General features: G+C 49.7%; 1 protein-coding gene across 1 annotated transcript in view; it reads right to left on the minus strand.

Moving 5' to 3' along the window:
• Positions 1-1614, minus strand: part of hs3st4 (heparan sulfate (glucosamine) 3-O-sulfotransferase 4) — a 179597-nt gene extending 177983 nt beyond the window's left edge. Inside the window, exon 1 of the mRNA XM_078417786.1 lies at positions 639-1614. Coding sequence (XP_078273912.1) covers positions 639-1138 — 500 coding nt within the window. The 5' untranslated portion in view covers positions 1139-1614. The remainder of the gene's footprint in view (positions 1-638) is intronic.
• Positions 1615-15000: the final 13386 nt, after the last annotated feature.

Consider the following 15000-nt stretch of genomic DNA (forward strand, 5'->3'; position numbering starts at 1 on the left):
ATACACACACACATAGAGACACACACACATGCACAAACACATAGACACAGACATACACACACAAACATGCAGACACACACATACACACACATACACACACACAGACACACACATACACACACATACACACACACAGACACACACATACACACACACAGACACACACATACACACACATACACACACACAGACACACACATACACACACATACACACATACACACACACCTGCACATTCGCAAACAGACACACACATACACACACATACACACACACAGACACACACATACACACACATATACACACACATACATACACACACACACATACACACACACATACACACACACACACATACACACACACACACACATTTGCACACACACACACATTTGCACACACACACCGCGCACACACCTCCCATCCCTCCTCAATCGCTAACACATTCGGGGGAAAACAAAGTAACAGGAAGCAAATCAAAACCAGCCTCTCCACAATATGACAAGTAATGAGAGAGAGAGAGAGAGAGAGAGGTAAACGAAACACCTTTCCCCGCGCCCCTGGACAGTCTGCTGGCGCCGGCCACCCTTTCTTTATCCGGGGTGAGATGTCTCGGCGTTTGGCGGCGTTTGCCTTACCTGTACCACTCCAGCCCCTTGTCATAGTGCCTGTCGAAGAAGTGCGGCTCCACGCCGACCGCCCTGACATCAGGGTGCACCCGGATAGCCTCCAGCAGAGCCCGGGTCCCCCCCTTCTTCACCCCGATGATGATGGCCTGTGGCAGGTGCTGCACACCCAGGTCCGGCGTGCTCGATTCCTGGACGTCCCTCTCCAGCCAGTTCTGCGCCGTGCTGAGGCTGAGGCTGGGGCTGAGCTGAGGCTCCGGCTGCCCGGCCGAGCTGACCGCCCTCAGCCCTGGACCAGAGGTGGTGGTTCCCTGGTCCGCCGCTCCCTCCGGCCTCAGGGCGGCCCTGGTCTGGGACAGGTAGCCGGCTTCGTGCAGGGGGATCTGCAGGGACGTGTAGCAACTCATCAGAGTGTAGCACACATAAGTGAGCGAGAGGGAGAGGGTGAAGGCGAACAGCAGGCGTTGCGATACTTTATATGGTGGGACTGTTGCACTGGTCCAGAAAGCCATCTCTCACAGCCCTGCTGCTCCGGGAACAGTTGAGAGACATCTTTTCACTCCAAGTATGGCATGAACCTTTGAAACAAACTGTCCCCATCTAATTCTGATGGAACGAAATGACCCTCCTGGCTTATTTCACTTGAAGGCACAGCCGGACTGTGGCAATAATCCCGTCTCTCTTCCCATCCTCTCCAGGGTCAGTCAGTCCAATTGTTGTCTTCTTCCTACAAATTGCAGTTTCGACGCTCCCCGGGTCCTGTCAGCCCCCAGCCCCGACTGTCAGCCCCCCAGCCCCGGCTGTCAGCCCCACAGACCCCGGCTCAGCACAGGAGCCATCCGTCTTGCATGGTCCCGCGGAAGCAGCGCCGACCATCCGCCGCTGATATTCCGCCGGAGCCCCAGTCTCCGGCTCAGGCGACCGGCCAGCGCTCAGCAGCGCAGGTGAGAGAGAGAGAGAGAGGAGAGAGAGAGGAGAGAGGGAGAGAGAGAGAGCAGAGAGAGAGAGAGTAGGAGAGGAGAGAGAAGGAGAGAGAGAGAGAGCAGCGGCTGCCGCCAGCGCCGCGTCGCCGCTGTGTGTTTGTGTGTATGTGTGTATGTGTGTGTGTGTGTGTGAGCTGGTCCTGTCTGCTGGCTCCTGCCTCTCATCTCATCTCCTCCTCTCTACCCCTCTCCTCCCATCTCCACTCCGCCCCTCACTCCCCAATCGCCTGCTCTCCCAACCCCTTTCCCCCATTCCTCACCTACCTCTCTCTCTCTTTCTCCTCCATCCTATCTCCGCTCTCCCTTTTCTGCCGTCTAAATCCGTATTCCCCCCCCTCCTGATGTACCTTCCTCTTCCCTCCCTCCCTCCTCTTCCCTCCCTCCTCCCTCCCCTCTCTCTCCCTCCTTCCTCTTCCCTCCCTCCTCTTTCGCTCCCTCCTTCCTCCCCCTCCCCTCCTTCTCTTCCCTCCCTCCTCTCTCTCTCCATCCTTCCTCTTCCCTCCCTCTCTCTCTCTCCCTCTTCCTTCCCTCCTCTCTCTCTCCCTCTTCCTTCCCTCTCTCCTCTCTCCGTCTTGACCCCTCTCCTTACACCACATTTCTTCTCCAGCCTTTCCCATGCCTCCTCTCCCCACTCTTACGTCCTCTCCAGATCCATCCCCCTCTTTCTGTCCTCTCCCTCCTCATTCCCCTTCCCTCCCCACCCTCACCCCCCTCTCTCTGCCCTCCCCACCCTCACCCCCTCTCTCTGCCCTCCCCACCCTCATCCCCTCCCTGACACATCCCTCGTTCACCTATAGCCACCTGACACCCTTTCCCTCCCCTTGAACCTCCTCACTCCTGTCCCTTCCAGCTCCACACCACCCCCCCTTCTAACAACTCCCTCCCTCCCTCCCTCCCTCCCTCCCTCCCTCCCTCCCTCCCTCCCTCCCTCCCTCCCTCCCTCCCTCCCTCTCTCCATCCCTCTCTCCCTATCTCCAGTTCCAGTCCCTTCCAACTGCAGTTGGGATTCTTGCTTCAGTGCAGTTTGTGGGAAGGGGAAATGGGAAGAGAGAGAGAGAGGGGAATGGGTGTGGAGAATAGGTGGAGAGGAGGTAAGAGTGGGGAGAGTAGCAAAGGGAAAGGCTGTAGATGAGATGGGGCTGAGAGATGGAAGGAGAGGGGTCCATGTGGAGCGAGTAGGGAGGGAAGGGGATGAGCCGTTGCTGGAGAATCTACAGTCACGGCCAAGCTTCCCCATCCAGCACCATTGTGCCTGGTTGTCCCTGAAGGATCATTCCTTGGCCCCACAGCTTCTCCCCACTGCACCGGCCCTCACGACACCAGCTGAAGCCACACGTTCCCTGATCACAGTGGTGCAGCGGGTAGAACTGCTGCCTCACAGCTTCAATGGCCCAACTCGAAAAGTCTCAACCCGAAACGTCACCTATTCCACTTCTCTCGAGGTGCCGCCTGACCCGCTGAGTTGCTCCAGCATTTCGTGTCTATCTTCAGTCAGCGTCTGGTGGAGCTTGCGCGTTCTCCCTGGGACCACATGAGTCTCCACCAGGTGCTCCAGCTTCTTCCCACATCCCAACGGTGTGCAGGCTGGTAGGTTAATTGGCCACTGTAAACTGTCCCAAAGGTGTGTAGGTGAGTGGTAGAATCTGGGGAAGGAGGGGGAGTTGAGAATGTGAGGATGAGAATGAAATGGGATGAGTACAAACGGGTGTTTGCCGTTTGGCACAGATTTGGTGGGCCGAAGGGCCTATTCCCCTGCTGTATTGCAATGCTTCTGGGACTGACTCCGTTTCACCACCACCCTCCTGATTCCTCCGCTGTGCCTGAATTGTTCCACCGACTGGTACCCGAGAGCAGGAACTCCCCCTGCCATGTTAGGAAGGCCAAAAGTCCCCATCTCTTATCCTTTTCCTGCCAACTGTCCAAAGCTGAAGACTGGCTCCAGTGCTGGTTTGCTGCTGAAACATTCATCCTTTTACCGTTAGAATTGTCCGACCCTGCTCACACTTGGCCACGTTCTACTCTCCTTCAACCTCATGTCACTGGAAACCTCTGCTCACCCTTAACCCATCCATCACCCCTAACCCGCGCATTTCTGGGTGGAAGGTGAACACAACACAGCACAACTCATTACCGGAGGCACTAGAGACAGCCAATGCTGGACTCTGGAGCAAAAAAAAGGAGAAACTTCTGGAGGAACTCAGTGGGTCGAGCAGCATCCACAGAGGCAAAGGGGATGGTCCACATTTCGAGGTGAGGTTGCGACGAGACCGAGTGTGGCAGCACCAAGGAACTTTCCCCCTGCAACCCGAGGAGGTGTGTCGCCTGTCTCTGTATTCCCACCATCCAGGGACCAGTATAGAGGGACCTAAACAGTCTTTCGCGGTGAGATAGGGATTGACTTGGACCTTCTCCAACTTTGTCTATGGCATTCAGCGCTAATGACCTGGCCCCCTCTTCACCGGCAAAACCAAGTGCACACAAGGTTCGCAAGACAGCTTTGCTGACTGACCACATTCTGTCTGCAATGGTCATCTTGAGCTCCTGGTTGCAAGTCATTTTAATTACTCTTCCCATTCACATATCAGACCTGCCAAATCTCCACTGCCATGGTGAGGCCAAACGCAAACTAGAGAGACAGCACCTCATATTCTGCCTGGGTAGTCTATAACCCAACGGCATGAACAATGCCATCTGCCCCTTTCCCTCTCCTTCTGATCTACCCAAGTCCTCTCATACACACCCTTCCTTCCAATCCCAACCCCCTGTTACCCTATTTCTTTCCCATTCCCCTCTGGTTCCATCTCCCAATCACCCTCAACCCACTGGCCCCCCCATCCCAGTCCCCCACACCTCTCCCCTGCCCACCAACCCTTCCTCATCTGGCTCCTCTGTCATCTACCTTTCTTATCAGATGGCATCTTCTGAAGTCCTTTGTTGGACCACACTTTTCGCCGCCCATACTCTGTCACTATCTCCATCCATCCTTCCTTCCCCCCGTCTGCCAATGAACCCCCTGCTCACCTGCATCCATTTGCCCGCTCTGCAGTTTCAGTTTGAGTTTAGTTTATTGTCACGTGTACCGAGCGAGGTACAGTGAAAAGCTTTCGTTGCTTGCTATCCAGTCAGCGGGAAGACAAGACATGGTTACAATCGAGCCATTTACAGTGTGTCGATACATGGTAAGGGAATAATGTTTAGTGCAAGGTAAAGCCAGCAAAGTCCGAACAATGGGATAGTCTGTCCGAGGGCCACCGATGAGGTAGATAGTAGTTCAGGACTGCTCTCTGGTTGTGGTAGGATGATTCAGTCATTCCCTCTCCTCTTTATACCCACTCTGTCCCTCAGACCTGAGGTGAAGCTTTGATCCAAAACATGGACCATCTCTTTGCCTCCACAGATGCTGACTGGCCTACTGAGTTCCTCTAACCATTTGGGTTTTTTTTAAATGTCAACTTACTAATTCTAAAATCCTTAATACTGTTTTAAATTTGCCACCCTCCTCCCCATCACTAACCTCCAGCCTTATAACCATCCAAGATATGTGGACTCCTCTAATTAGCACCTATTCCCTTTCCTCCTTTTTAATGATTCTTCTTTTGGCAGCCTGACTGTCAACTACGAAGGCCACAAGCTCGACAATTCCCTTCCCAAAACTGTCTTTATCTCCTTTAATACTGATTTTAAAACCGACCTCTTTCACGAAACCTTAGGAACTAATGTCCCGCCATAAGTCATCAGGAATAGTAGAATTAGGCCATTCGGCCCATCAATTCTACTCCACCATTCATTCATAGCTGATCGACATCTCCCTCCTAACCCCATTCTCCTGCCTTCTCCTCTTAACCTCTGACGCCGAGACTAATCAAGAATCTATATATCTCTATCACCTTCTTGTTCCAAAATATGTCTGAGAATGTGTGTGTAACATGGCTTCGGGTGGTTTGCTATATTGGTGGCACCATATAAATGGAAGTCATAAAACATTGAAACAGGCCCTTCGGCCAACATGTCCCAGTTACACTACTCCCTGGTGTTGGTTTTGCTTCTGATTGTGTGGAATATTCCTGTTTTCCCCCCGTGACTTTCTCACAGGTCGATGAGAATATTCCTGATATTCCGTAACTTTTCTCTGCGTCTGGAGATTTTCTTTCTCTGCTTGAAGTTGCTTGAATATTTTATCCGTGAGCTGATAGATGTTGGGCTGCAGCTCTCTTTTACAATCAAGTTTCACTGTACCATAATTGGGACACGTGACAATAAAATACCTTTGAACCTTTTATTAACAGCCTTTGCCTGCATCAATGAAGGAGTCTCATCCATTTCCTATTTCACTACCCTTCACAGGGTCATAGAGTCACAGAGTGATTGTCCACACCAACCAAAATGTCCCAGCTACACTAGACCCGCCTGCCCGCATTTGGTCCATATCCCTCCAAACCTGTCCAATCCGGTCTAAATGTTTCTTAAATGTTGGGATTGTCCCCTGCCTCAACTAACTCCTCTGGCAGCTTGTTCCATTCACCCACCACCCTCTGTGTGAAAAAGTTACCCCTCAGATTCCCATTAAAACCGTTTCCCCTTCACCTTAAGCTTTTGTCCTCTGGTCCTTGATTCACCTACTCTGGGCAAGAGACTCTGTGCATCTACCCGATCTATTCCAATCAAAATATGGGATTGTGTGCCTCATCTCACAAGTCACGTTGACCAATGCCGAATTATCTAACTGTTCCTTTATTTGAGGCTTTGCACAAACATTGACAATTCCATCGCCTGAGTTTACAGCCAGCTTGTCTTTGAACATGTTGTCTGATAGAAAATGCTAATCATTATCTCACATCCTCAAAGTGGCAAGAGAACAGCTAAAAGCTTGAATACTGTAATAATTTGGAAAATCCGCATTAAACCTCTCTGAATCTCGCAAAGCTTTGCTATTATAAAGTTGCATTTAGCAGCGGCTACGGGATGATGTGAGATTAAACAATCTGCTGTGGCTGAAATCTGCAACGTGTGCTTGAGGATGTAAAGATCGTGTCAATAAATCCAGCTAAATATTGTGCTGATGGCAGGCCAGTTCCAGACACCAGAAACACATTTTAATCGCCATACTCTTTAAAAGGAGGACCCGATGTGGGGGGGGGGGGGGGGGGGGTGGGGGGAGAGGGGGGGTCGCCGAGAACAAAGAGATCTCCATCATGAGGGGGCCACTAAGTTCAAAGAGGGACCCGGCGCGGGGGGCCGCTGAGAGCGAAGAGGGAGCCTCCAAGATTTAAGAGGGACCACTGGGACTACATTGAAACTTTGTCGGCGCCCTATATGTGGCGACTCTTTGCATACCTTGTGCGCGGTACGCAAAACGAAGAATTTTGCTGTGACATGCCACACGTGATAACAAAGTATCAATCAATCAATCAATCAATCAATCAATCAATCAATCAATCAATCAATCAATCAATCAATCAATCAATCAATCAATCAATCAATCAATCAATCAATCAATCAATCAATCAATCAATCAATCCAGACTTCCACATGCCCTCCTCTGCTTCCTTTCGCTTCTTCTCTCCTGTATTTTATCACAGTCTTCAGTCCATTCTCCCTACTTATTTCCAATGTAACCTGTGGTTTCTGACACCCCCCCTGCCCACTGATTCTCCCATCATCCTCTGCTGCCTCACTGCACCAGAGACCCTGGTTTGATTCTGACCTCTGGTGCTGCCTGTGCGTAGTTTGCATGTTCTCCCTGTGACCGCGTGGATTTCCTCCGGGTGATCCGGCTTCCTGCTGCATCCCAAAGACGTGCGGGTTTGTAGGTTTAGTTTAGTTTAGAGATACAGCAAGGAAACAGGCCCTTTGGCCCAACGAGCCCATGCTGACCAGCGATCACCCCGCACACTAGTTCTATCATACACACAAGGTCAATTCACAAAAATCAGTTAACCTACAAACCCGGCGAGAAGGAATGGGCGACGTCTCGGGTCAATACCCAGGGTCTTCGTAAAATTGACCCTAATGCGTAGGAAGTGGTTGAGAAAGTGGAACAAGTTAGAACTAGTGTGAACGAGTGATCGATGGTCAGCATGTTCTCAGTGAACCGAAGGGTCTGTTTCCGTGCTGTACCTCAACTTTAAGATACAGCAGAAATGTAGAGATGCTGCCTGACCCGCTGAATTACTGCCAGCACTTTGTGTCTATCATTAAAAAATAAATAGCCCTGCCAAACCCATCAGTTCCTTCTTTCTTCCAGTTTAATATATTCAGCTCCATTTTCTCTCTTTTTACCTGACAATAGACAATAGATGCAGGAGTAGGCCATTCGGCCCTTCGAGCCAGCACCGCCATTCAATGTGATCATGGCTGACTATTATCACTCTCTAGATAGACACCAAATGCTGGAGTAACTCTGCGGGACAGGTGGCATCTCTGGAGAGAAGGAATGGGTGACGTTTCAGAAGGGTCTCGACCCGGAACGTCACCCATTCCTTCTTCCTTGTGTCTGTCTTCAGTTTAAACTAGCATCTGCAGTTCCTTCCTACACAATATTCTCGCTCTCTGTTCTATCTTTTTCTCCCTCATACTTTTACTCTGTGTTCCGATTGAGACCATTTATTTCTACAGAGAAAAAAAAAAAAAATCTTGACTGCAAAAGGATGTTAAAGTACATTGAGGCTTCAAAAGCCTTCCCTGGCCAGCTGGCACTTGTTTATATTTGGATTTGTTTTCCCACTCTAAATAAATCCCCTTGCCAACCCAAACAGATTTAGCAGTCTTGATAAGCACTGGTAGTGAGAGTGGGAAGAGGGTTCGAGGATGCACTGGCTGCTGGAAAGAGGACAAATGGCATCACATAGTGGACTTAATTGGAGAGATATCATCTCATTTTTGCACATGAGTGTATAACGCTTGATCTGCACAAGCATCCAGTGTTTGAGTTCAAGCTAAGCCATTCTGGAGCACTGGTCCTGGAATGCAACCTATCTTTATCACTGAATTCCCAATTGTAACTGCACCCAGATGCGGACTGACTGAATCACCATCAAAAATGATAAGGCTTAACATTACGCTTGCTTTGTGCAGAAAGGAGCTGCAGTTGTTGGTTTCTACCGAAGACAGACACAAAGTGCTGGAGTAACTCAGCGGGTCAGGCAACATCACTGGAGAAAATAGGATGGGCGACATTTCGGGTCAATAGACAATAGACAATAGGTGCAGGAGGAGGCCATTCGGCCCTTCAAGCCAGCACCGCCATTCAATGTGATCTTGGCTGATCATTCTCAATCAGTACCCCGTTCCTGCCTTCTCCCCATATCCCCTGACTCCGCTATCCTTAAGAGCTTTATCTAGCTCTCTCTTGAATGCATTCAGAGAATTGGCCTCCACTGCCTTCTAAGGCAGAGAATTCCACAGATTCACAACTCTCTGACTGAAAAAGGTTTTCCTCATCTCAGTTCTAAATGGCCTACCCCTTATTCTTAAACTGTGGCCCCTTGTTCTGGACTCCCCCAACATTGGGAACATGTTTCCTGCCTCTAACGTGTCCAACCCCTTAATAATCTTATACGTTTCGATAAGATCCCCTCTCATCCTTCTAAATTCCAGTGTATACAAGCCTAGTCGCTCTAGTCTTTCAACATATGACAGTCTCGCCATTCCGGGAATTAACCTAGTAAACCTACGCTGCACGCCCTCAATAGCAAAAATATCCTTCCTCAAATTTGGAGATCAAAACTGCACACAGTACTCCAGGTGCGGTCTCACTAGGACTCTGTACAACTGCAGAAGGACCTCTTTGCTCCTATACTTTGCTCCTTTGCTCCTATACCCTGACGTTTCGGGTCGTGACCCTTCTTGTGTGTTTCGGGTTGGAACATCTGAAGAAGGGTCCTGACCCGAAACGTCAGGCATCATTTTTCTCCAGAGATGCTGCTGCCTGGCCCGCTGAGTTACTCCAGCACTTTGTGTCTGCTATGCTTGCTTTGTTGCCTTCTGGTTTGCAGTTCTCAGATTCTCTCTCCCTTTTCTCCTTCCTTCTCTCCTCCTTTGTTTGGTTGAGTTTAGAGAAACAACATGGAAGCAGGCCCTTCGACCCACAGCATCCACCCTGACCATTGGCCACCCATTCACACGGGTTCTATGTTATCCCACTTTCACATCCACCCCACTGCACATTAGGGGGATTTTACAGGGGGCCAATTAACCTACAGACCCGCACATCGTTGGGATGTGGGAGGAGACCTGAACATTCGGTGGAAACCCACCTGGATACTGGGAGATCGTGCAAACTCCACACAGACGGCAGCTGAGATCAAGATCATAAGATCATAAGTGATAGGAGCCACTCGGCCACATCAAGTCTACTCTGCCATTCAATCATGGCTGATCTATCTCTCCCTCCTAACCCCATTCTCCTGCCATCTCCCCATAACATCTGACACCTGTACTAATCAAGATTCTATCTATCTCTGCCTTGAAAATATCCACTGACTTGGCCTCCACAGCCTGTTGTGGCAATGAAGTCCGCATATCGAATGCGGGTCTCTGGCGCTGTGAGGCAGCAGGTCTACCCGCTGCGGCATTGTGTTCCCCCTTCTTACTCTCCTTTCTTCTTCCATCTCCATCTCTGTCCACTTTCCTTCTCTCACTCTCACTGTCCTCACGGCCACTCTCGCTCTCCGCCTTACATTCCCCGCCCTCTCTTTTTCAATTTTTTCTTTCCTTCTCTTCTTTTTCCCCACTCATTTCCTTTCACCTCTCCCTTCACCGCAATCTTTCTTCACCTTCCCCATTAACTCCCCCCTCTTTCCCGATCGTTCCTGTGGTTTGCTGACCGCAAGTAACTGGAATAAACATGGGATGAGCGGAGCGAGAGCTCGGCCATCAATCTGCTCCAAACAACATTCGGTGCAGTTAATGCCTGTGGGAGGTTATCTGCTGCCCCCCTCTGGTCATAGTGTAGCAAGGAACTGCAGGTGCTGGTTTAAACTGAAAAGACACACAAAATGCTGGAGTAAATCAGCGGGACAGGCGGCATCTCTGGGTAGAAGGAATGGCTGACATTTCCGTTCAAGATCCCTCTTCAGACTGAAGTCTGAATCTTAGTCTGAAGAAGGGTCTCGACCCGAAACATAGAAACATAGAAAATAGGTGCAGGAGTAGGCCATTCGGCCCTTCGAGCCTGCACCGCCATTCAATATGATCATGGCTGATCATCCAACTCAGTATCCCGTACCTGCCTTCTCTCCATACCCCCTGATCCCTTTAGCCACAAGGGCCACATCTAACTCCCTCTTAAATATAGCCAACGAACTGGCCTCAACTACCTTCTGTGGCAGAGAATTCCACAGATTCACCACTTTCTCTGTGTGAAAAAAAAAACGTTCTCATCTCAGTCCTAAAAGACTTCCCCCTTATCCTTAAACTGTGACCCCTTGTTCTGGACTTCCCCAACATCGGGAACAATCTTCCTGCATCTAGCCTGTCCAACCACTTAAGAATTTTGTAAGTTTCTATAAGATCCCCCCTCAATCTTCTAAATTCCAGCGAGTACAATAGACAATAGACAATAGACAATAGGTGCAGGAGTAGGCCATTCAGCCCTTCGAGCCAGCACCGCCATTCAATGCGATCATGGCTGATCACTATCAATCAGTACCCCGTTCCTGCCTTCTCCCCATACCCCCTCACTCCGCTATCCTTAAGAGCTCTATCCAGCTCTCTCTTGAAAGCATCCAACGAACTGGCCTCCACTGCCTTCTGAGGCAGAGAATTCCACACCTTCACCACCCTCTGACTGAAAAAGTTCTTCCTCATCTCCGTTCTAAATGGCCTACCCCTTATTCTCAAACTGTGGCCCCTTGTTCTGGACTCCCCCAACATTGGGAACATGTTATCTGCCTCTAATGTGTCCAATCCCCTAATTATCTTATATGTTTCAATAAGATCCCCCCTCATCCTTCTAAATTCCAGTGTATACAAGCCCAATCGCTCCAGCCTTTCAACATACGACAGTCCCGCCATTCCGGGAATTAATCTAGTGAACCTACGCTGCACGCCCTCCATAGCAGCCGAGTCTATCCAGTCTTTCTTCATATGAAAGTCCTGCCATCCCAGGAATCAATCTGGTGAACCTTCTCTGTACTCCCTCTATGGCAAGAATGTCTTTCCTCAGATTAAGAGACCAAAACTGTACGCAATACTCCAGGTGCGGTCTCACCAATGCCCTGTACAACTGCAGCAGAACCTCCCTGCTCCTAAACTCAAATCCCCTCGCTATGAATGCCAACATACCATTCGCTTTCTTCACTGCCTGCTGCACCTGCATGCCTACTTTCAATGACTGGTGTACCACGACACCCAGATCTCGTTGCATCTCCCCTTCTCCTATTCAGCCGTTCCTTCTATCCAGAGATGCCGCCTGTCCCGCTGAGTCATAGAAACATAGAAACATAGAAAATAGGTGCAGGAGTAGGCCATTCGGCCCTTCGAGCCTACACCGTCATTCAATATGATCATGGCTGATCATTCAGCTCAGTAGCCTGTACCTGCCTTCTCTCCATACCCCCTGATCCCTTTAGCAAAAAGGGCCACATCTAACTCCCTCCTAAATATAGCCAATGAACTGGCCTCAACTACCTTCTGTGGCAGAGAATTCCACAGACTCACCACTCTCTGTGTGAAGAAATGTTTTCTCATCTCGGTCCTAAAAGACTTCCCCCTTATCCTTAAGCTGTGACCCCTGGTTCTGGACTCCCCCAACATCGGGAACAATCTTCCCGCATCTAGCCTCTCCAACCCCTTAAGAATTTTATATGTTTCTATAAGATCCCCCCTCAGTCTTCTAAATTCCAGCGAGTACAGGCCCAGTCTATCCAGTCTTTCCTCATATGTAAGTCCCGCCATCCCAGGATCAATCTGGTGAACCTTCTCTGTACTCCCTCTAAGGCAAGAACGTCTTTCCTCAGGTTAGGAGACCAAAACTGCACACAATACTCCAGGTGCGGTCTCACCAAGGCCCTGTCCAACTGCAGCAGAACCTCCCTGCTCCTAAACTCAAATCCTCCTGCTATGAATGCCAACATACCATTCGCTTTCTTCACTGCCTGCTGCACCTGTATGCTTGCTTTCAATGACTGGTGCACCATGACACCCAGGTCACGTTGCATCTCCCCTTCTCCCAATCGGTCACCATTCAGGTAATACTCTGCTTTCCTGTTCTTGCCGCCAAAGTGGATAACCTCACATTTATCCACATTATGTCACTCCAGCATTATGTGTCGAACCCCAGTCATTCCCTCTTCTCCCTTAGGCTAGAGATACAGAAGTATGAAAACGTACGCCTTCAGTTTCAGGGACAATTTCTTCCCAGCTCTCATCAGGCAACGGAACCTTCCTATCAACAACCAGAGAGCGGTCCCGAGCTACCATCCACCTCATTGGAGACCCCGGGACTATCTTTAATTGGAATTGGTGCACAAAACACTATCCTACACACCAGGGACAATTTACAATTTTACCAAAGCCAATTTACGTGCAAACCTGTATGTCTTTGGAGTGTGGGAGGAAACCGGAGCACCCAGAGGAAACCCACTTGGTCACAGGGAGAACGTACAAACTCTATACGGACAGCACCAATAGTCAGGTTGGAATGCGGTTCTCTGGCGCTGTAAGGCAGCAACTCTACCGCTGCGCCACCGTGCCGCATGACATGGAGTGGACAAGCAAGAGGCACTTCAACTCAGCCAAGTGTCCTACCCACTGCGGCAGCTCACACTACAATGGGATTTTCCCACCTTTATTAACAGGGATTGTCCGGGCGAGTGGTAGGAATACTGATGGGAATAGGAGAGGGATGTTGCGCTTTGTAACGATATGAGCCTGAATTACTCACATGCATTGATCTTTTTTTAAATTATCAATTCCCCACTCAGTTCCTGCATCACCATCATCTTAATGTGTCCCCTGGAAGTTCAGTTTGTAAGCGGACAAAAGCAGTTATTGAATCCCAGAGACAACACAAAGATCTAATAATCAGCTGTAGACTGCAGTTTACGAGAGTGAAACACTTAATGAACACAATAACAGGATAATAACCGTAACAGAAATCTGGTACAAGAATTGCTTCTTCATCTCGGAAGATGCTGACTCATAATGGGCCGCAACTCAGTAGCTGAGAACGTGAGCAAAGGAATGTGTACCAGAGACAAGTCTGCAACAGCTCCACACTCACTGAAGTGACCGGTTCTGATCTACTGAATCCTCTCATCCATTCTCAGTCCAGATGAGGTGTTATGGGGAGCAGGCAGGAGAATTGGAGTTGAGGAGAGAGAGAGAGAGAGAGAGAGAGAGAGAGAGAGAGAGAGAGAGAGAGAGAGAGAGAGAGAGAGAGAGAGAGAGAGAGAGAGAGAGAGAGAGAGAGAGAGAGAGAGAGAGAGAGATCAGTCGTGATTGAATGGCAGAGTAGACTCCGCCATTGATTGCAACATGCGCCTTAATTTAGTTCAACAAAGAAACTGACAAGTTACTAAAGAACTTGTTCAAGTCACTTGTGGGCTGAATGGGCTCCTTCTGCTCCTGTCACTTGTCAGAGTATGATACAAAATGCTGGAGTAACTCAGCGGGTCAGGCAGCATCTCAGGGAGACACCCTTGGTCACGACCCGAAACGTCACCCATTCTTCTCTCCTGAGATGCTGCCTGACCCGCTGAGTTACCCCAGCATTTTGTGTCTACCTTCAATTTGAACCATCGTCTGCAGTTATTTTCCTACCTATAGGAGTATGATGATCTTATGATCATGGATCGAACGGCCATGAACCCTTTCTGAATCGTTCCCAAAGCTCGCTGGATTGCACATCGCAAAGAAAGGGCTAATAACTTGTGGGAGTGTGGCAGCTACCTTAGAATGGACAAGTAATGTTAAGAGCAAGCACTCCGAGATTTCAACTCCATTTCAAAAACCTCTGTCTGTAGGTGACCATGAAGCCTTTCAACTGCATTAAAATTACAAGCAGCTCAAGAAAGTCTTTCAGGGAAAGAAATGCATTGACCTTGAAAAGGGGAACATTTAATGCAGTACCAATTGTAGCTCGGTGTGGCACAAAAGCAGGCCATTCAACCCACCATCCCTGTGCCAGCTCTTTGAAAGCGTGATCCGATCCAAAGGGGCTGGGTAGCAGCGCAGCGGTAGATTTGCTGCCTCACAGCGCCAGAGACCCGGGTGCGATCCTGACTACAGGTGCTTGTCTGTGCGGAGTTTTACGTTCTCCTCGTGGTTGTTTCCCCCCACACTCCAAAGACGCACGGTGTGGTAGGTTAATTGGCCGCAGTAGAATTGTAAATCGGCCCTTCTGTGTGCAGGATAGTGCCAGTGTATGGAGATGGCTGGTCGGAGTGGAC

Source organism: Rhinoraja longicauda, chromosome 21 (assembly GCF_053455715.1).
Source record: "Rhinoraja longicauda isolate Sanriku21f chromosome 21, sRhiLon1.1, whole genome shotgun sequence".
Lineage (NCBI taxonomy): Eukaryota > Metazoa > Chordata > Chondrichthyes > Rajiformes > Arhynchobatidae > Rhinoraja > Rhinoraja longicauda.